Genomic DNA, 24,467 nt, shown 5'->3' with positions numbered 1-24,467 from the left:
TATAAAAATAAACAACATAAATAAAAATTTTATTAGATAAGTTTATTTTGATTGTTTTTTTTAAAAAGAATATATATATATATATATATATATATATATATATATATATATATATTACATATATTATTTAAACAAACTAATATTTCTTAATTATGTTTTTTTAATTACCCATTTAGCTTTTATTTATTTATTTACTCAAAGCAATTAATAATTATATAATTATCATTTTTATATATATTTAAAATTAAAAAAAAAACCACACACACACAAACCCACGATCCAACTTATCCACTCCCCATTCCCCACTTCCCCCACTCACACACACCTACACACTACCAGATAGATACAAAAACATATAAAAAAAGAGGAAGATCAGAAAAAAAAAAGGAGGAGACGAAAAAAAAAAGAAAAGGGAAAAAGAAAAATACACACAAAAAGGAAAAGACTCACCCACAAACAAAAAATCAGTAAATATATTCACATATTTTGCTTTGACTCACAAACAAAAAAGTTGAAGTTGAGTTTTACTTTCGCGGTTCCTTATTCGAATTGTTTTTCTTTTTGTGGAATTTTCGTAAGAGGTACCATTTAATTTATTTTATTTAAATAATTTAATATCATGTTATACAAGCATTGATTGCAATATATTGAAGTTGTCAAATTTCACATGTGGTTAAACTATTACGTTTTATATGAAGTTTGTTCAAATATTTCATATCAACTTTGTGTTTAGATCCTTTGTATAGTTATATTCAGTGTGAAATTATTATAACAAACCATAATTCATTTTATATTTAAATAACTCATAGTTTATTTTATATTTAAGTAAAATTATTGTCCAAGTCATTTTGATTTTTAATATTTAGTTTATAATGATAACATGTGTAAGCTATTATGTAAATATGTTAATTTTAGTTAGTGGAATTTTCGTTTAATGTTAGTGACGTAAAAAAAATCGAATAAAAATGGAAAAAATAAAATAAAATAATATAATAACAATAATACTAAAAAGAAAAAAAAAGAAAAAGTTAAAAAATAAAATGTAAGAAAGAATATAATAAAAAGGGGGAAAAGAGGAAACAGAAATAATAAATAATAGAAAAAGAAGTTTAAAAATAATTAAAAAAAAACATGCAATTGAAGAGGAAAGAATTCTTTTATTTTTTTTATTTTTATATTTTTTTAGTTTCTTTGTTCAAACAAAAAAAAAATTAAGTTGAATAAAAAAATATAAATAAAACCTTGAAAGTATACAACTAATAATAACAATAGTAAAAGATGAGAAGGTAAAAGAAAAAAAAAGGAGCGTAAAAAATAAAATAGTAACAAATGAAAAAGTAAAAATAAAGAATATCTTAGTTTTACTCTATTTTGTTTGATTTAATTTATATGCGTATATATATTTTAATTAAAGGGCATCGATTAATACAATAAGGTAGTTTTTAATATATTTAAATAAGTTAAAGAATGAGGGCAAATACATTTATTTTAACTTTAAAATTTTAAAAAAATTAGTTTAAGTCATAAATGTCCATAAAGCGACCGTGCTAGAATCACGGGACTCGAGGGATGCCTAATACCTTCCCCTCGGTCAACAGAATTCCCTACCCAAACTCGTTCGCAGACCATACAAAGTCATTTCCTTTTGATTAGGAATTAAATAAAAGGTGACTTGGAACACCGTAACTCAATTTGAAGTGGCGACTCTGAAAAAGCTAAAATAATCCCCTAATTAATTACGTCACTTAAATTGGAAAAACCCTTACGCCGTCGCGCGAAAAAGGGGTGTGACATCTCTGGCGACTCCGCTGGGGACTAACTAGAATTCGAGCTTGTAAACATGGACTTCTACATGACTTTATTATGTATTTACGTACTTATCAATTTGTGAATATTGTGTTTAATGGCATAATATTTTATTTGCTTGCTCATTTACCCTTTTGATTATATGTGAATTATAATATAATTATCTTTCCTCGCGCATCCATCTGAGTCTTCTGAGATACTTTATTCGGAGATGCGATTACGCTCCCGAGCCATGAGATACCAGAGATGCGGCAACACTTCTGGGAAGGATTCTATAGTAACACATGTCTTAGGATGGGAAGGACTAACAATGAGGCCAGAAAGCCCTGCTACTGGTAAGCTGTCCCTTCTCGACTCGAGTAGTCCGCTCATTTTATGGCTAGTCTAGACACCTTACTATTAAATTGTTTACCTAGTAAAACAAGCCTCAACAATGACTATACCTAATAGGATTCGATTTATCTGCGTAATGCATAATGTTGAATTAATGGGGAGCTCGACACAAGAGTCGAGTTTGTTTAGGAGAAGTATCCCTGCTTGAGACTATCATGTACATTATTTGTGTTATTTGTTGCATTATTGGGAAGACTATACAAATGTTGATCGGCTTTAGATGAATGAATTATAATAAAAAATTAATTATAACGAAAAATACCAAATTAAAGTTTTGACGTAATCTTTTTATTAAACACAGTTTTTTCTATCAAAATTCATATTTCTTTTACAAATAGAAAAATCTATTATCACCATTAAAGATTTTCTATATAAAAAAAAAAGAGATTGAAAATTTAATCAACAAAAAATAAAATACAATCGAATATATTAATTTTCGTTTTGGAAAAATTTTAAGGGCTATTTATATATATATATATATATATATATATATATATATATATATATTATTTTTTTCTCATTCTTCCTTTAATAACTATTTTTTTTTAAAAAAAAACAAATAAATAAAAATAAAATAAAAATAAAATTGCTTTTTTTGTGTGTGTATGTGTAAGATTTTTTATTAAAAAAAATAATAATAAAAAATTTGTTTTTTTTGTGTGTATGATTTTTACTTATTCTTTTTTAAAAATATATATTTTAATTATAAAAAAAATTACTTTTTTTTTGTGTGTATGATTTTTCCGTTATTCTTGTTTAAAAAAAAATATATTTTATTAAGCCTAGTTTGTCACTATCATAATATAGGGAAATATGAATCCATATGGAAAGGGGGATAAGAGACAAAGAGAGGACCAATCACCTCGATTCATGATATTGGATAAGGCCCCGGCACTCTTGAAGACATGGTATGAAAATATGACAAACCATGGACGAGGAATGGTGTTCAAACGCTTGGGATTTCTACGAAGCCTTTTGTATGTTGAGCCACGACGAGATTTGATAGAAGCACTAGTGCATTTTTGGGACCCGTTAAGGAATGTATTCCGTTTTTCTGGTTCTGAACTCACCCCCACCCTTGAGGAGATAGGGGAATTCATTGGAAAGGGTAAACATCTTCACAAAGAAGAGCCTATGATACCAAAACATATTAATGGGAGGAGGTTTCTAGAATTACTGCATACAAATGAGAATGATATAGGTTGTTGTCTCGATAATGGATGGGTTCCGTTAGAATTTTTGTACAAAAGATATGACAAAAGTGATGGATTCGAAGTGTGTGGAAAGAAACTCCATAATAATGGGTGTCGTCTGACCTGGGACGCACACAGTTATGATGCCTTCGTGGTGGCTTTTTTGGGGATCATGATATTTCCAAAAAAGGGAGGAAAGATTAGCATGAACTTAGCTACAGTCATTACAGCTTCTGAGAAAAAGTCTAATATCACCCTCGTACCAATGATTCTGGCAGACATCTATCGTGCTTTAACTATTTGCAAGGATGGAAAAGACTACTTTGAGGGATGCAATATGTTATTACAACTATGGATGATTGAACACATTTGTCATCACCCTTATGCAGTGGACTTTAAAGTAGAATGGAATGATTATATTGGAGGCCACAAAGAAAGAATCAAAGATCATAGTTTTCCGAAGGGTATTAAAGCTTGGAAGCAACACCTCAATAATCTGACTACTGACAAGATTGTGTGGAATTATCATTGGTTTCCATCGGTCGAGGTGATATACATGTCTACTTTTCAATCGTTCATTGTCCTAATGGGTCTTCGAGGTGTCCAACCTTACATGCCACTTATAGTCATGCGACAACTTGGGCGACGCCAATTTATACCACCCAATGAAGATATGCGTGAATTCATGTATGAGTTTCATCCCAAGATACCTTTAAGGCAATCAGAGATATTTAAGATTTGAGAGGGGGGGATGCATACTCTCAAGTCCCAACGATATGGTGAAGGATCGCACTAAAGGTGAGGTGGACCAAGCATACTTAGATTAGGTTCATGATCAGCCCTTTCCTAAGGTTATGCCAGAAGGGTCAATAAAAGGACCTATAGATCGAGAAGCAAAAATTGAGGTTAAGATTAAGCAAGCTCGCCTCAAAGTCGAAAGAAGCTACAAATCTACTCTGGATATCCTAAGTAATGACCTGAAAAACGCTAAAGAGGAGTTGGCCCAACGTGATGCGATATTTGAAGTTAGAGTTAGAAAACACCGCTCTACCATTCTAACCTTACAAGAAGACTTGGGCATTGCCACAGGCGCTATGGAGCAACAGGAAGAGGAGTATAAGAAAGAAAAGGCCCAACTTATCTGCGCTCAGTCTAGACTCCAAACTCAAGTTAAAGCCTCTATGGAACGGGAAAGAGAAATAGCAAGGTGTTTCAATGCTTATCAGGCAGACTGTGAGATTGAGAGAGGTCAAAGGATAGCCGAGCGAGATGCACTCCACCTTCAAATTGAAGAGCTCCAAGAACAAAGGGAAAATTTGACGCATGAAGTCAATACTGCTCACCACTGGTTACAGAATTGTTATGACAATATGGATGAAGCCAGAGACCGAATACTGCAACTCAGGGATGAACTCCACAATGTTTATGCTAGATATTTATACCAGAACGATGAGAGGTTGGGCCGACAGTCCCGTGCTTTGGCTCCATATCTAACGAAATTGTTGGCGAATATTTATAAGGGTCTTGGAGATAATTGAGATTCGAGGATTCAGTTTCTTTTCAAGTCTATTTTCTTAGTAGTGATTATGTCATTTCATTTTATTATTATTTTTAGTTTTTTCTCTTTCTTTCCATTTTAGTTTTTTTATTTCATTTAGAGTCTATCTAAGTCCTAGGTAGTTCTGTTTTTTTTTTGTTTTATTCAAATCCTTGTTTTTAAAATATTTGAAAATGAATGAAAAAGATTTGCTTTCGGTCACCTTATGTGCATATGTCATGCCAAAAAAAAATTATTATTAATATTTTTCTTGAACTACGCAAGATCTGATTCATGGGCCAAATATGATACGTAGGCAACCCAGGGGGTTTGATCCAAATTATTATTATTATTATTATTATTATTATTTTCTTTTCTTTTTTTCTTTCTTCTTTAAAAAATGATAATTATAATGATAATAAATAAATAAACAAATAAGTAAATAAATAAATAATAATAATAAAATATTAAAAAACTAATGAAGAGAAGAATGCCTAGGTAAGCCAGGATGAAACATGAGGTCCTCCATATTAGAAGTATGTATGTGGATACAATGTGCATAATTTCTTAACACTAATCGGTTTATTACTTTATTCAGAGAGAGATAGAGAGAGAAAGAGAGAGAGAGACATACTAGCTTAAAGGTAGTTGGTTTGTGGTTAAACTGGCATCACATCCTTACAACACAAAATTGAAAGGGAATCAGAAAATGGCCCCCAAAGACGGAAATGAATCGGACAATGATGAGGAGATCAAAAACCAGATGACTTCACAAGAAATAGGGACAGCAGAAGAGATAAGGGTGTTAAGACAACAAATGGCAGAGATGTACGAGCTTCAATCCGAAACTATTTTAATACAAATATGTCTCACCCTATCCAGATGTCGACAAGCGATCCGATATATCCCCCTGGATTCAGCCTCTATGCCAACACATTCAATGTCGCTGGAACTTCTATGGTGCGCCCTTCGAATACGCCTGTGATAAGTAATCCACTCTTTGTGTCAACTGCCCCGACTAATAGCATTTCGCAGCCAACGATGGTGCCCAAATCCAACAGTGATCCTCCGCCCAATGTTCGGCGTGATCAGAGTTACACTCTTGAAGAGGCCATTAAAATTTCAAGCTTTCATCCCCACATTCATCAATATAGCTCCCCTGTCGAAATTGAGAAGATGGTAAAAAATGAGGAACATGAAGAAATGAGTAAGAAAATGAAGAGTTTGGAACAGAGTATAAGAGATATGCAAGGACTAGGAGGCCACAAAGGCATCTCGTTCAGTGACTTGTGCATGCTTCCTTATGTCCATTTGCCTGCTGGTTTTAAAACTCCTAAGTTTGAAAAATACGATGGTCACGGAGACCTCATAGCTCATCTAAAGAGATATTGCAACCAATTAAGGGGTGCAGAGGGCAAAGAAGAGTTACTTATGGCCTATTTTGGGGAAAGCTTAATAGGGATTGCATCTGAATGGTTCATAGATCAGGATATCACCAACTGACACACATGGGATGATTTGGCTCGATGTTTTGTACAGCAATTCCAATATAATATTGACATTGTTCCAGATCGCTCCTTGTTAGCCAACATGAGGAAAAAGACCACGGAAAGTTTTCGTGAATATGCTATCAGATGAAGGGAACAAGCTTCTAGGGTTAAACCACCGATGAAGGAGTCAGAGATGATTGACGTTTTTCTCCAGGCGCAAGAACCTGATTACTTTCACTATCTGCTTTCTGTCGTAGGCAAGACATTCGCTGAAGTTATTAAGGTAGGGGAAATAGTGGAAAATGGCATAAAGTTTGGAAAGATTATAAGTCAAGCTGCCTTAAAGGCCACAACACAAGTGCTTAAAAATGGTTCTGGAAATATTGGAGGGAAGAAGAGAAGGGAGGATGTGGCCGCTATTGTATCAGCGCCTAGGACTCATGTCGAAGGTAATTCCTCACAACACTATTTTCCTTCCCAAGCTCCACAATATTCTGTCCCATACACTCCATATCATGTTTTTAATGCACAACCAATTACACCCCCTTCTTATCCACAATGGGGTGCACCAACTCCACAAAATCATCCACCACCCCCACAAGTTCATCAAAATACTGCTAGAATTCCTTTCCGTCCTAGACCACAATACAAAAAGGGAAATGGCGTTAAAGATGAGTTCACTCCTATTGGGGAGTCGTATGCTAGCTTGTTCCAAAAATTAAGGACGTTGAATGTTTTGAGTCCTATTGAGAGAAAGATGTCGAATCCTCTCCCATGAAATTTAGATTATTCTCAACAGTGCGCATATTGTTCTAATGCCCCAGGGCACAACATAGAGAGATGTTGGTATTTCAAAAGGGCCATTCAGGATTTGATCGATTCTAATCGAATTATAGTTGAAAGTCCGAGTGAACCCAACATCAATCAAAATCCATTACCAAGGCATATTGAAACAAACATGCTGGAAATGATGAAGGGTCATGAAGAGTTTGCATCTCCAGATAAGCCAATCCTTAGGGTTGGAAGTGGCATTGAGAATTCAGCAAATGTTGTTGATTTAAAAAAAATGATGCCTTTAGGGACGGAAAATGTGTTAGAAAAGTTGAGTCCATCAAACACACCCATCTTAACTGTGAAAGGAGCCCTTGAAGTTGTTTGGGCAAGCCCGAGTAAGGCAAAATCGTTCCAAAAGGGCCAAACAAGCCTATCTTGAACGTGCGAGAGGCCCATATTCCTCCTGTGATTATCAGGCCATTACCCCAGCTCCCAATGACTAACCCCAAAGTTGTTCCTTGGAATTATGAGCCTACTATCATGACATACAAGGGAAAAGAAATAGATGAAGAAATAGATGAAGTGGGAGGAATAACCCGTTCAGGAAGATGTTATGTCCCGATGGAATTAAGGAAAACAAAAAATGAGCAAATACAAATAAAGAGTCCGGTCACTGAAGGAGAGGCAGTGGAATTCCTAAGGAAGATGAAACTATCAGACTACTCCGTGGTGGAACAATTAAGAAAAACTATCAGACTACATTCTGATGAACATCGTAAGGCTGTAATGAAAATTTTGAATGAAGCACATGTTCCTAGTAAAGTTACAGTGAGTCAGTTAGAGAAGATTGCAGGGAGAATATTTGAGGTAAACCGACGATCCCACTTATCCACTCCCCATTCCCCACTTCCCCCACTCACACACACCTACACACTACCAGATAGACACGAAAACATATAAAAAAAGAGGAAGATCAGAAAAAAAAAGGGGAGACGAAAAAAAAGAAAAGGGAAAAAGAAAAATACACACAAAAAGGAAAAGACTCACCCACAAACAAAAAATAAGTAAATATATTCACATTTTTTGCTTTGACTCACAAACAAAAAAGTTGAAGTTGAGGTTTACTTTCGCGGTTCCTTATTCGAATTGTTTTTCTTTTTGTGGAATTTTTGCAAGAGGTACCGTTTAATTTATTTTATTTAAATAATTTAATATCATGTTATACAAGCATTGATTGCAATATATTGAAGTTGTCAAATTTCACATGTGGTTAAACTATTACGTTTTATATGAAGTTTGTTCAAATATTTCATATCAACTTTGTGTTTAGATCCTTTGTATAGTTATATTCAGTGTGAACTTATTATAACAAACTATGATTCATTTTATATTTAAATAACTCGTAGTTTATTTATATTTACGTAAAATTATTGTCCAAGTCATTTTAATTTTTAATATTTAGTTTATAATGATAACATGTGTAAGCTATTATGTAAATATGTTAATTTTAGTTAGTGGAATTTTCGTTTAATGTTAGTGACGTAAAAAAAATCGAACAAAAATGGAAAAAATAAAATAAAATAATATAATAACAATAATAATAAAAAGAAAAAAGAAGAAAAAGTTAAAAAATAAAATGTGAGAAAGAGTATAATAAAAAGGGGGAAACGAGGAAACAGAAAAAATAAATAATTGAAAAAGAAGTTTAAAAAAAACATGCAATTGAAGAGGAAAGAATTCTTTTATTTTTTTTATTTTTCTATTTTTTTTAGTTTCTTTGTCCAAACAAAAAAAAAATTAAGTTGAATAAAAAAAATATAAGTAAAACCTTGAAAGTATACAAATAATATTAATAATAGCAATAAAAAAAATAATAATTGTAAAAGATGAGAAGGTAAAAGAAAAAAAAGGAGCGTAAAAAAATAAAATAGTAACAAACGAAAAAGTAAAAATAAAGAATATCTTATTTTTACTCTGTTTTGTTTGATTTAATTTATATGCGTATAGATATTTTAATTAAAGGGCATCGATTAATACAATAAGGTAGTTTTTAATTTATTTAAATAAATTAAAGAATGAGGGCAAATACATTTATTTTAACCTTAGAATTTTAAAAAAATTAGTTTAAGTCATAAATGTCCATAAAGCGACCGTGCTAGAACCACGGGACTCGAGGGATGCCTAATACCTTTCCCTAGGTCAACAGAATTCCCTACCCGAACTCGTTCGCAGACCATACAAAGAGTCATTTCCTTTTGATTAGGGATTAAATAAAAGGCGACTTGGAACACCGTAACTCAATTTCAAGTGGTGACTCTGAAAAAGCTAAAATAATCCCCTAATTAATTACGTCACTTAAATTGGAAAAACCCTTACGCCGCCACGCGAAAAAGGGGTGTGACACTACCTGTGGAGTTGAGGAAGTAGTCTCATCAAATGTGCCAACCTCCCACGAGGCCAAGGAATTACTAGGAGACCTGCCACAATCTGTGGTCAGGACAACGAGGTGGAAGTCATGTTCTTTAGGTCATGGCTAAGCCCTCCATTCCTTACCTCCACATGCCAAGAAATATTCACGTGCTCACCTCCCCCACTTCAAGTGCCCCACGACCCGTTATGGTGCTCGTGGTACCTTAGGCAGTAGCTACTCTAAAGTTTTCCAACTCCGTAAAAACTAAGGGAGCCTTACACCAACCTTCATGAGTCGTGAAGTGGACCACGACTTGTGGTCCCGCTGTGAAGGTTAGGGCAGTTTCTAAGACACTTGAAGGCTTACGTACTTTGGCCAAGCAAATTCCATGAAGCTTCACACTTGTTATCCTCATGACCAGGAGAAGTGGTGATGGCCGTGGAGCTTGAGGTAGTTGCTCCAAGTTTGGGGAAGCCTTGGCCTTTTGCGTTTACTTGCCCCTTTTGCTTCGCACTCCTCCTTTAGGCCTTGACTCCTAAACCCTCATATCATGATTAGATGGTTTACTAACCTAGGGGAAATTATTATAAAGCTTTTTACCTTACATTTAGGCTCTAGTTCAACCTACAAATTTCCGGGTTATTAACATATATCCTTCTTAGGAACATTCGCCTTCGAATGATACTTTAAACAATTATAGGGTATCAAAGATTCAAAACTAACAACCCATCATGCATGACATATAAATCAAATGGACAAATCATAGGAGGAAACAAGTACTCCACATCATAACCTCGATGCAACACAAAAAGTGGGAACTATATCCACATCCTCATTATGCACCAAATTTACAATTTCATAAAAACATGGGAGGAACTACCTTCTCAAACACAATAAAGCTCAACAAAACAATATTAAGCCAACATACTATTTCATCACAACATAACTAAACATGTTGATCAACTCATCTCATGAGGTCACATATGCCAACATCCTAACCAAATGCAATTCAACATGAAAAACATATAATCCATGAAAGCTCAATTTATACAAAACATGAATTTCATCAAAAACATGCCAAATACAAGAAAATCATGCAAAAATCAAATATTACCCATGACTACCAAAATATTAAACTTAAGAGGGATTAATTACCTCATGCTTGAGTAGGAGTATAAGGATGATATGAGGGTAAAATAACATCATATCTTCATCTGCGTCCCATGTAGCACCCTCAACAATGTGGTTCCTTCAAAGAACGTTAACAGAGGCCACCTCCTTGTTTCTCAACCTCTGAACTTGCTGGTCTAAAAACTCAATCGGGATTTATCCATAAGATATATGTTCATCCACTCTTGAGCCCTCTAAAGGGAGGATGGACACTGGATCACTGATGCACATTTTTAGCATTGAGACATATAACATCATGTGAACCAGAGACAGTTTATTAGGTAATTTTAACACAACTCCACCTTTCTAACATGCTTCAAGACTTTGTATGGGCTCACATATCGGGGACTTAACTACCCATTTTTGTCAAACCTCATAACACCTTTCGTTAGGTGAAATTTTCAATTAAACTCAATGACAAATTTCTAATTCTAATTCCCATGCCTTCTATTATCGGCATAAGATTTTTGTTGACTATGAGCCATTTCTGACCTTTCCCTAATAAGACCAACTTTTTCAATTTCATCATAAATTAGTTCGGAATCTATTAGAGCAAACTCAACTACTTCAAATCAACCCATCGGTGATATACGCATATTACCATAAAGTGCTTCAAAAAGATCTGTGGAAACGCTTGACTGGTAACTATTGCTGTAGGAAAATTTTATCAAAGGGAGATGAGTCCCAACTAGCCTTGAAATATATCACGCATGCCCTCAACATGTCCTTTAAGTTTTTAATGGTGCATTCCACTTGACCATTCTCTTGAGGGTGGAATGCGGTACTAAGCTTAAAATTGGTACCAAGCCCTTTTTGGAATATTTTCCAAAATCTTAAAATAAATTGAGCACCCCTATCCGATAAAATATATAAGGGTACCCCAACTTCATAGTCTTCTGCCGAACATAAAGTCTTAACCAGAATAAAGTGGGTCAATTTATTCATCCTATCAACAATTACCCAAATAGAATCGTGTTTCCTTCGAGTAAGAGGCAACCCCACCACAAAGTCCATCCAAACATCCTTCTGCTTCAAAGTAGGAATTTCTTTATATTGGGACATGGCGTCAGAGTTTTTGGTGTTCGACCTTGATTTGTTGACAACTCAGACATTTGGCTACAAAACCCATCTACATAATTTTTCAAGCTATCCACCAATAGACTTCCCGTAGGTTACAGTACATCTTGGAATCTCCCGAATGAATATAATATCGCAAACCATGAACCTCTTCTAAAATTTCTCCCTTAATCCATCAACATCTCGAACAAAAAATCTACCTTGGAGCCTATCAACCCATTCTATTTTTGGGAGAAGGCATCAACGGACTTATTGAGAACCGATTTTTCAACTCCATCATAATGGGATCTTGATGTTGCTTAGACTTCACATCTACAACAAAGGACTCCTAGGATCTATGATGGACCATGAATCCACCCTTGGTGAAATCCACTAGTTGGACACCTAACCTGGACAATCTGTGCACATCTTAAACCAATTGCTTCTTCTCATCTTCAACACGCGCCACATTGCGCATGGACAATCCACATAAGGAGCACAACTATATTAGCTTTATCGGGTTATAAAAACACCAATATCACAATCCTTCAAAATCTGTATCCATCTTCTTTGTCAGAGATTCAAATATTTTTGGCTAAACATATATTGAAGACTTTTGTGATTGTTGAATACATCAACATGCACCCCATAGAGATAGTGCATCTATATTTTCGAGGAATAAATCACCATCTCTAGTTCAAGGTCATGGGTTAGGTAATTCTTTGCATGAGTATTCAGTTGACTTGAAGAATAGTCAATGACTTTACCATATTTCATAAAACACACCCCAACCATATTCTCCAAGCATTACAATATGCTACAAATTCAACGGTACCCTCTGGCAAGGTCAATGTCGGAGCGGAGGTGAGTTTATTCTTCATTTCTTGGAGGATCTTTTCACAAGCCTTTGACCACTGAAATGTGGACATCTTTTGAGTCAAGTCCGTTAATGGAGAAGTGATGGTTAAGAAGCCCTCCACAAATTTCCTATAATACCCGACCAAACCCAAAAAACTCCGAACATCAGTGGGGCTTAGGGGTCTAGGCAACCTATTCATCGCGTCTACTTTCTTCGGATCAACCTCTATACTCACACTCGACACAATGTGCACAAGAAATTCAACTGACCTTAGCCAACACTCGTACTTGCTAAATTTAGCATAAAATTGGTGGTCCTTGGACTTGCAATACTAACCTTAATTGCTTCATATGATCACCCTATAATCTTTCTAAAAGATACCAAGTTTGTAACAACCCGGGGTAAAACCCTAGAAGTAACTTTGGTTAATTAACCGTAATGGGTTCACATCCAAGCCGTTAGATAATATCATCACATAAAGTCATAGACATTGCGTAGAATTAAAAACTTTTACAGTAGAAGTCAACTTCTTCATACAAGGAAAATAGGAACTATACTTGTCTCAATCACCATCTAAACATAAGAGTACAAATAGGGTCTAATGCCTTAGATCAATAAAGTCTTCAAATATAGGAAATACAATATAGTCTTGAACATAGAAAGTAAACTAGAAACTATAATCAATAGCAACTTGTCCTCAAACATGAGGACTCACCAAGCTGGGGGAATATTCGACCCAAGATTCACCTTCAAGGAAGTAGTAAGTATCGACGATCATAACCTACACTCATAGTAAAGGGAGAAATATGGGTTAGCATAATTAATCGTTATAAGTATGGATGCCATGCACAAAATCCCTAGAGCATGCATAAAAGGGACATTTAGTTGAAATCATGCCTTTAGTCACGTTAAGAAACCATTATTCACATTCATAAGGAAACATAAGCCAAACAAACTTATAAGAAACCTAAAGCCACACTAGTGCAATGAAAACCTTAGATCCCATAACCATACCAAATGCTATGTTTCACTTTCAAGCCACCCCACGTACATACATTCTCTTACCATAGTCATAGCTAACATATATAAAAGTGAAGATATTCATATTCATAGAATTTTCACATAGTTCATAAGTCATCATATCAACATAACATAAGAGAACTTTATCATAGCTCATATTAATATTATTTAGGGAACACTTGCATTAACCGATATAGATCATGTTAGCATATGAAATTCGGTGTTCTACCCCCACACCAAAAAGAGATGTTCTACTTGCTTGAGGCAGAACTAGCATAAAATCTTCTAGGTGCATCCACTATCTAAGACCTATGTGGGCACATAGTTATGGGACAAGGATATTGCTACTAGAAACCCGAACTTGCTAAATATAGAAGGTTTCCATCTCATGAGATATCACACATTGTGAAGACAAACTTGCTATATGTAAAATCACCCATATTATGTACTCGCAGTGCTACACAGTAATCCCTTTAAAGTCACCATTAGTCTTTACATAGGTTCACATTCATAAAAACATACATTAGGCATTGATTCCAACATATCGTAAAATCTTATAGGTTCCTTAAGTGGGAATGCTCCTTTCACTTTAGAAACACTAGCATGTGAGTACACCTTTCACGTAATAGTCGTATTGTGATCATGATAAAGTCCTTCCAATCAACACAACCAGCTTACCATAAACATATGTACATACTTTGTTTTTAACCAGGTGTATGGGGTATTGGGATGAATGATATTGTCATGAATACGTCAAACAACACAATAAATATAAAATCATTACTATCTAAGTACGTGACACTCTTATACCTAATTCACATAAAAAGGCATAACCTTCATACTTTTCTCATCAATGGTCTTGGAATCACAATCAACCCAACTATATACAATTACTACATAATAAGAAGGAATTCATGATATAATATTGCAATTAACATAAACATTACCAATTGACATATTCATAATCTAAACCAACCTATAACATCATTTCATGATTTAGCAATATGTGGAAAACATAGGTACATTTGGAATTTCTAGTGAACAACAACAAATTTCCATCATTTTACACTGAATTCACCTTAACAAACCATAATTAACCATAGTTAATAAAAAAATTGTAAAAAGACCCAACTTGATGATTCAAAATGCTAAATTGGGGGATCTGATTTCTTTAAAACACACTTCAAAGAGGATCCTTCGGTGATAGCTACCAAAGGATGAAATACAACCATACCTCTACTAAGAAGCTCCAAGAAATTTATGGAAGAACCTTCAAACTTTAGCAGCAACCGTGGCATTAATGTCTTCTTTTTCTTCTTGAGTCTAGAGAGAAATATTTTAAGAGATGATGGAGGTTTTTGATTTCAATTGGGTTTCTGTGAATATTTATGAATTCTAATGAATTTTAACTTAAAACAAATATATATTTTAACCCTAAAATACTAAAAAAAACCCCCACTTAATTTGGACTAAAAGGAAATGAGAAAAATATCTTTCATTTAATTGACCCCCGTCCAGGGTCACGAGTTACTTCATGAGTCATGGTGAGGACCACAACCCGTGGTCTTTCCCTTAGAGTTGAGGCAGTAGCCTCCTAAAATTTTCCAACCTCCCATGAGTCAAATGCATGATCAAGAGACCTCCCACGATCCGTGCTCATGACCATGAGTTGTGATAGATGTAGTTGTTTTGAGGCCATGGAGAGGCCCTCCATGCCTTTCCTCTATATAACAAGGAATGTTATAAAGCTACCCTCCCCTTGTCATGTGCACCACCACCCGTTATGGTGGTCGTGTTGGCTTAGAAAGTAGCTCCTCTAAAGTGTCCCAACTCAATGAAAACCAAGGGATCCTCACGCCCACCTTCACAAGTCGTGAAGTGGAACATGACTTTTTGTCCCCCTCGTGAAGGCTAGGGAAGTTTATAAGAAACTTGGAGGATTCCCTCCTTTGGACAGGGTAACTCCACAAAGCCTCTACTGGACAAGGTCATGACCAAGATTCGCGGTGATGGGCATAGAGCTTTAGGCAGTAGCCCCATGTTTGTGGGAGATTGGTATTTGGCCTTGGCTTTCCCTTTTTACTTGGCACTCCTTCCTTAGGCCTTGACTCCTAAACCTCCATACAATTCTTAGATGGTCTACTATCATAGGGGAAATTATTTTAGATCTTTTGACCTTATGTTTAGGCTCTAGTTTAACCTAGGAATCTTCTAGCTTATTACAAACGTGGTACCTAATCGAAGGTTTATGCTGGAACGTGGAAACCAATCCAAGTTATTTATGCAGAACATGAAAACCGATCCAAGTTAGTTATGCCAGAATGTGATAGGCAATCCATATTAGTTATGTCGGAATGTGGTAACCAATCCATCCAACAAACCAAAATCACAATCATAAGAATATTCTGAAGATCATACATTTAAGTAATGAGTTTACATCATTCATCCATCTCATTAACAACACGTGTAATCAATAATGCAATACTCATATACGTACATGTATCATAATGAAGCAAGACCAAACATAACTCGCACAATGATCGAATAAAAACCACTACATACCTAGAAATAGGATTGAAACCCTAAGAAACTTTATCATTACCTTTCCGGATTCGTTCCTCTTGTTCTTTGTCTACAAATAATCATAATAACGCGGGAATCAATACATAATCACTAATTACCCAAATTACTCACTATTTTATGAACCCTAGATCAAACCCACGATCCTAAGTATCCAAATTAGGGTTTTTTCCACCATAGAATCTAGATCAAAACCCTCCCACATCGATAAATACTTATTTTATTACATTCTACGTATCGAAAAAGGATTTAGGAAGTGAAAATCTTACCATTAGCCTCAAGAATGGTGAAAAACTGTCAAGAGTCGTCTGTAGCATTTTCCTTAGATCTAAAATAAAAAAAATATAGAATAAGGTCGTTTAGGGGTTTATTTACTATCTTAAGTCGTGTCTGTCCCGCCACAACAGCCCTCACCCAGCTCTAGCAGCCCGCCAGAGCGACAAAAACCAACACCAAAGCGGCTTGAACGAAACACTAAGCTATTTTAATATTTACAAGACCCACAACAGAGCTTTACCCATTGATGCTCTAAAAATTCCCTTCACATTAAGATTGATTTGAGAAGTTTTACTTGCTAGAATTCAATTTCTAAAAGTCGTATGGATTCCTCAATGAGTTATGTAACCATAAATGTAATAAACATCACAATTAACTCACCCAATTGCTACCATATTTTCCAATACCTTTATGACTCCAATTCGTCCAAATTTGGACTAGGTTAGGAAAATTCAAAGACTACAAAAAAGTTTTCTTGCCCAAAATTTACCCTCATCGACTTTTTTATAATTACGGAATCAGGTCATTACAATGGATACCAATATATCTACTACTCGTCCCCGAGTGACAAAACTTAGGAAAAATATTTGGCTAAGGAAGGAATGAAGTAGTACCTGAATCGATGAATAATTAGGGATACTAGTCTCGCATGTCCCTCTCGGTTTTTCAAGTAGCTTCCTCAACCAAATCATGTTTCCATTGAACTTTCACAGTTTTAATCTCTTGGTACCTCATCTTACACACATTACAATCAAGGATTGCAATCAGTGCCTCCTTATATTTGAGGTTTGTGTTTAACATAGTTGAGTCCCACTTTTTGATATAATCCCCATCACCATGGTATATCTTCAACAATGACACATGAAATATAGAATGAAATCTCATAAATTATCAGGAAAAGCCAATCCATACGCTACTGATCCCACACATTCAAAAATCTCAAATGGACCAATGTATATAAGATTTAACTTACCTTTCTTGCAGAATCTCATCACCCCTTTCATGGGTGATACCTTAAGAAGAACATTTTCACCAGTTTGAAATGTCATGTCTCTTTCCTTATAATCTCCATACTTATTTTGTCTACCCTAGGCTGCTAGAAGCTTAGCTTGAATACTCCTCACTTATCTTGAGCATCCCTCACTAAATCGACCCCAAAGGTTTCATATTTCCAGCCTCAAACCATCATATATGTGATATACATCATCTCCCATATAATGCCACAAATGGTGCTATATCAATGCTAGAGTGATAACTATTTAGAAAATTCACACATAGCTAAGAACTTATCCAAAATGTCCTTTATAATAAATCATACATTCCCTCAACATGTCTTCTAACACTTTAATAGTCCTCTCTTATTGCCGATCAATCTATAGATGAAAAACAGTCCTAAAAGTGAGTTGTGCCCAATTCATTATGCAATTTCCTTCAAAACATGGATGTGAATAGGGTACATGGTCTGAAATCATATGAAGGGGCACCTCATGAAACCTCACTATCTTTTTCACATAAACTTTCACCAATCATTCAACATTATAATTTATTCTTACTCGAATAAAATGGGTTGATTTAGTCAATCTATCAACCACTACAAATTGATTCAAACTTCTCTAATGTCTTGGCTAGGCAAACCACAAAATTCATGGATATTCTCTCCCATTTCTATCGGGAATTGACATTCTTTGAAGCGAACCCACATGCCTTTGATGTTCATACTCCACTTGTTGACAATTTTGACACTTAGCCACAAACTCCATTATATCCTTCTTCATGCCCGACCACCAATAAATTTTCTTCAAATTTCGATACCTCTCTACCAATAATTTCTGAATCAAGTCATCAACTCGAGGAACACGAATCTTTCCTTTAAAACTGAGCACACCTTCTGCATAAAGAGTGGTCTCTTGTCCCTTACCAATCACGTTATTATTTCTAAGATCATCTAAATTTTCATCTTCAAATTGTATACCTTGATCTCATCAATGCAGGTGGTCCTCATTTCAATGCTAGCTAACACCTCCCCTCTTTCTGAGATGCCCAACTGCATGAACTTAGACTCTAAGGTCTGATTTTCCTTAGCCAAATGTCCCTTTGATACACTCAAGAAAGCTAAACTACCCATACTCATCGCTTTTCAACTTGAAGCATCTCTCACCATATTAGCCTCGCGAGATTGTATTTAATGGTGATATCATGATATTTAAGTAATTATATCCACTTTTATTGTCTAAAATTCAGATCCTTTTGAGTGAATACATGTTGTAGACTACCATGATCAATAAACATTCAATACTATAGAGGTAATGCCCCTATATCTTAAGAGCAAACACTAATACTGCTAACTCTAAATCATGTGTTTGGATGATTCCTCTCATCTATATTCAATTGATGTGATGTATAAGCTATAACATTCTTATCTTGCATCAACATAATACCCAAACAGGAATCTAAATAATTAAAATAAATAATAAAATCCTTACCTTCAAGCGATAATGCAAGAATAGGTGTGGTGGTCAAGTGAGCCTTGAGCTTTTTAAAGCTCTCCTCAGATTTTTTCAGTCCATTCAAATGATATCTCCTTTTTGGTCAAGTTAGTCAAGTGTCAATAGAAGCAAAATTCTTCACAAATTGATGATAGTAGCTAGCGATCCCCACAGAACTCTTAACTTTCATCACAAATCTAGGCCGAACCCAATTCTTAACCGCCTCAACTTTTCAGGATCTACCAGTACCTCTTCTTCTGAAACTACATGCCCTAAAATGTGACAAAAGTCAACCAAAATTCACACCTACAAATTTTTTGAATACAACCTTCGTTTCCCAAGAACACCCATAACAATATGAAGATGGTCAGCCAAATCTTCCACACTTTTTGAAAAGACCAAAATATCATTAACAAATACTATAACAAAAGAATCAAGGAATGGTTTGAACAATTCATTCATCAAACTCATGAAAGTTACAGGAACATTGGCCAAACCAAAATACAAAACCAAAAAATTATAGTGCCCATAGCGAGTTCTAAATTTCGTTCTAGGCACATCCTAAGGCCTAATTTTCAACTAATAGTAGCCAAACTTTAGATCAATCTTAGAGAAAAATGATGCACCTTGTGATTTTTAAAACAATCATTTATTCTAGGACTGTACTTGTTTTGAATGTTGCCTCTATTTAATTGCCGGTAATCTATACATATTCTCATACTACCATCGTTTTCCTTAATAGAAAAAACTGGACCACCCCATGGAGAAGCACTTGGGAGAATAAATCCCTTATCAAGAAGCTCTTGAATTTGAGCATTAAGCTATCCCAATTCAGTGGGTCCATGCGATACAGATGAAAGAGAATGGGAAGAGTATCAGGTTCCGAATCAATGCAAAAGTCTATATCTCTATAGATTGGTATACTACGCAAATCATTAGCAAACACTTTTCTATATTCTTACACCACATTACTACACTTTATAGATGGAGTATCAACCTCAACATCTCTAATATGAGGCAAATAAGCCAATAAACCCCGCCACACAAGTTTTCTAGCCCGAATTAGGGATATGATCTTAGCTTTCTTAGGCTTGTACACCCTTCATACTTTGATTTATCCCTTCCAGAAATTTCTAGAGTTACAGCCTTAGTATTACAATAAAGCACAATATAATAGGGGGACAACCAAGTCATGCCTAAGATTATGTCAATGTCCGTTATATAAAATATCACTGAATCAACCCAAGCTTGAAAACAAATATACAAAAGAGAAACAAGTACGATCGACATGGGTGACTATGATAGACTCTCCAACTTGGGTAGAAACATTGATGCCTCAAATATATCACAAACTATGTCAAATTCTGAGGCAAATCTCATGGATACATGTGAATAAGTAGAACCCGGACCAAATAACACGTCTGACATCCAGTCACAGTCAAGAATAATACATGTGGCCAACGCGTCATACACCTCACATCATTCTTTCTTGGAAAAACATAACACTGAGCCCTATCATCTTAAGGAGCCACTTCTCTACCTTATTTCACGTTTGCCCTTCATTACCATTTCTTCTTTCTCCACGACATCATTATTTACCTCTTTGCCAACCTTTTAGACGTCCTCTACCATTATTATCATTCCCCTCGGGTACCACTACTCTAGATGGCTATTCCGCGGATTCCAACACACGTGGGTGGGGATAGTCTCTCCTCATATTTCCAGGTTCCCCCATAATTGTAGCAAAAACGATCAAAAGATGGTCTATCGCCCGTCGAATGCGCTACTCCCTGGATATCCTGAGAATTATGAGCTGGAGTTCTCGAGTAATTACCTTTAGAGCGGGCATGACAGACTGAATTGGCTTGGATGCAGGTGTTGTCCTTCTAGTCCCCTTAGAGTAAGAACCTTGAAATTTACCTGAGCTATTTGACCTTTTTTTATGCCTTAGCTTGACTATCTCGCCTTACCCCTTCCCCCTTCACTTTCTTAACATACTCTGTCACCTCATTAAAGTTTCTCCTTGCAGAAGTCATATGAATAGATAATACTTGCAACTCTTAATTTAATCCCTTAATAAAAAAAATAGATTATCGCCTCCTGAGTAGTGACCAATTGTGTAGCATATCTAGAAAAATCATGGAACTTGGACTCATAAGCAGCCACATACATACCACCTTGTTCCAAAGCTATAAGCTCATTTTTCTTATAATCTTTCAAAGTCCTTAACACATATTCCTCCAAAAGAAGAGAATGAAAATGGGTCCAAGTAAGTGGAGGTAAAACTTAAGATATGTATTCCATTTAAGCTCTCCGCCACTACTTGGCCTCACCTTGAAGTTGGAAAGTCACGAACTCAACCCCATGCTGATGAACAATTATATAATTATGATGCCTCTCATATAATTCTAGAATGAACTCATATGTATCTTCACTATCAAAACCAAGAATCCATAGGCTTTATCTTCAATAACATAGTCAACATTTCATGCTCGTTACAAGTCGTAACAGAACCAAAAAAGGATGAAAGAAACCATAAGTTCTTACATTTTCACTCACCTTGGCAGTAGTGATAGCAATAGGGGGATTGGAGGGACTTGAGTTGTTTGAGCTGAGGGAATCACTCCACGACCAGCCTATCCATTCAAAATTGACATGATCTATTGATCTAACAATTGTTCCATGGGAAGAACGCTGGTATCAGCCTGCACCTCTTTCTCTTGTCCTACCTGCTCAACATTTTAACCTCAACGTCCTCTTCTATCTCTTCATAATGTACGGGAGGGCCTCATTTTTAGGAGCAATATCGACGGGTATCCTATATCTAACAGGAGCCACTCTTTATCGGCCTCTACCCCCAGATCTTCCTCTACCCCTTCCTCGACCACGACCTATAACTACGGATTCCCCAACTGGAGCACTAACAGGATATACAGGCCTGACTCTATTGAATCTAGTGTTAACCATCTCTGGACAAAAGAGTGAAGGAAGTTAGATACAAATTTGAATCGACAGGTACCAATGAAATCAAGTTATAGCATGAAAGGAGACAAGAGAAAATAGAGATATCTCTTAAAGTCCTATATCGTATCAAAGAAAAGTAAAGTCGTCCCCATATTATTCCATGAGAATATCTTAGACTCGTTTTGTTACATTGACATTGACAAACCTAGGCTCTGATACCACCTTTTTCATGACCCGTACCATTGTGATTGGTAGCCACACTAACCGTATAGTGGGAGAACCACTACTACAACCTAAAATAAGCAAACGAAACCAAAACTAAGACAATTAAGTTACAGAAGCAAGTTAAATACTAAGGGTTGAAATGGAGTTCCCATGAACTCTAATAAAAGTCTAACAATATTAAACTAAAATTGCATAAGATAGGCCTAGAACCTGAAAGTCAATGTACCAAAACATCTAAAGTTCAACAAGTCTAAGCAAAAAGGGATACAACCCCAAACTAATGAACTAATATTAACTAGAACAAGTCTAAGTCCAAAATAAGGACAAAACAAAGAAAGAGAACCCATGGCAGTCCGAAAGAACTGGATCACCTTTTATTCAGAAGACGATCATCAATCTTCTAAGGGAGTTATATCAATATCCTCTTGAAGATGCCTTGCACTAAACAAATAAAGAGCAATTGCAATATCAGTATACATCAAAAGTGTACCTGCAGGATCGCACGTCTATCCCACTAAGTGAAACATATATAGTCAAGACAACAATATAATCACATGTATATATCGAAACATTACTTGGTATATTGTTTTGTACGAACTCATACTCTTGCCTACTTTTTCCCAAATTTAGGGTCTGATATTTAGGATGCCCAGTTTCGTGGCTAGTGATGTATTAATGTTATGTACAGATATGAAGGGAAAAGAGAAAGTCAAGGACATTGCAAGTCAAAAATAGCGAAAAGGATTAAAAAGGACGAGGAATTCCAAGGTCAATCACGAGTCGCCAAGTGGCACTTCAGCTCTACTAGAGTCCCATAATGTCATCGCTGGGACAAACTACCGTGGTAAAGGATTCAGACCTTCGGCAAATCGCCGAATGGATTGCCTAAAATTACACGGTCTAAAGGATTAAGAGTCAAGGCAAATCGAAAGTGGGAAGGATTCATCGGAGCATCACCTACTTGGTCGGCGATGCTTCACTAACTACGCCGAATGTACCTGGATTTCAAAAAGGGAAAATATAGATCTCTTAATATCCTAAGTAATCCTACCATTAATAAATTTTGAGCTTTTATGTTAGATGTTATTTTTCTTAGTTTTAGATTTTTCTAGTACATTTTGAGTTGGGTTTTGTAATTAGAGCTAAATCGAAACATTGTAAAGATTAGGATATTAATACCAAGTTATGAAGAAGTAATTGGTATTGAGTTCTTACTTTTTATTGTGTGTGACTAAAACCCCCATACGCGTGTGTTTTTGTGATTAATTATTTTAATTAGATTATGCGTGTTAGTAATTATTGATATAATTATTTTGTTGAAGTGGTATCAATAGCTAATTGAGTTTTATCATAATAATTGTAGTTGCAAATGCACTTCTAGTTAAGTGTTTTATGATTGCTTGAGAAAGAGGTTTTAAAATTACGATTATCAATTGAAGATTGTAGTTACTAAGTTGTTATGGATTTAGATCAAGATTATCTTAATCTACCTATTTAGCACGAGAGAGTAAGTAAATTCAGGTTTTGGGTTGTTCATAGTATGATGCTTGTTGAGGTCGGAGAGAAATCACTTGATTTGTGGAAGTTGATTGACAAATGGTTAATACATCTAACCTAGGCTACCCAGTAAGATTCGACAAACTTTAGTAATTAATAATAACTCGTATAGCGAAATTGGAAACTAATCGATCACATCCCCAAGTATCCCTTATCTACTTGATTACTCTTATATTTTTCTTAGTTCTTAATTGACAAACCTTATCCTCCCATTTGAAACCTTTTATCAACCCTTTTCATTTACCTAAATGATTTGGATAATTTTATTCCTATAATCGGTTAAAACATGTCTTTTACTTTGTAATTGGATGCTCTAATATATCACTCCATGCGCGATCAACCCCAACTCTTTCTTGAGTTTGTGCTAGATTTTGATCGACGACACATGGTATTGGATGAAGTTTAGTTTAGTGTTATAAAAAAAGGTGCCGCTGCCAGAAAGTGGTGTTTAGACTTCTTTTTGTTGAAGTATAGTTGTGATCTAATCTTGTTTGTAAATTAATCAACCTACTTTGTTTTGTATTTGTTGTTGGATTTTTGTGAACATGTGATGAAATAAGTGTGAATATAAGTAACGGTAGTCAACTTGGACACCAAGATGACATCACATATCAAAGTTATGTCAAAGAAGCAGTCCAAAAGGGTGGCATAGGTGCTATTTGTTTACATTA

At 35.3% G+C, this 24,467-nt stretch overlaps 1 protein-coding gene and 1 long non-coding RNA gene across 2 annotated transcripts; one reads left to right on the top strand and one right to left on the bottom strand.

Moving 5' to 3' along the window:
* The first annotated feature begins 3,012 nt into the window (after positions 1-3,012).
* On the top strand, positions 3,013-4,134 carry LOC138348827 (uncharacterized). The gene has a single exon (XM_069298407.1). The coding sequence runs from the start codon at positions 3,013-3,015 to the stop codon at positions 4,132-4,134; it is 1,122 nt and encodes a 373-aa protein (XP_069154508.1).
* Positions 4,135-13,182: 9,048 nt separating this feature from the next.
* LOC138348584 (uncharacterized) lies at positions 13,183-22,709 on the bottom strand. The gene is made up of 2 exons (XR_011221332.1): positions 22,611-22,709; positions 13,183-13,469 (listed from the first exon to the last, which is right to left on the bottom strand). It is a non-coding gene; the product is annotated as an uncharacterized lncRNA (long non-coding RNA).
* Between the last annotated feature and the right edge of the window lie 1,758 nt (positions 22,710-24,467).

This window comes from Solanum lycopersicum, chromosome 5 (assembly GCF_036512215.1).
Source record: "Solanum lycopersicum chromosome 5, SLM_r2.1".
Classification (NCBI taxonomy): Eukaryota; Viridiplantae; Streptophyta; class Magnoliopsida; order Solanales; family Solanaceae; genus Solanum; species Solanum lycopersicum.
This window is presented reverse-complemented; position numbering and strand designations above follow the sequence as displayed.

What these genes read in the sequence shown, in the direction of transcription:
- LOC138348827 (XM_069298407.1), top strand. Translation starts at nt 3,013, where the DNA reads ATGAATCCATATGGAAAGGGGGATAAGAGACAAAGAGAGGACCAATCA.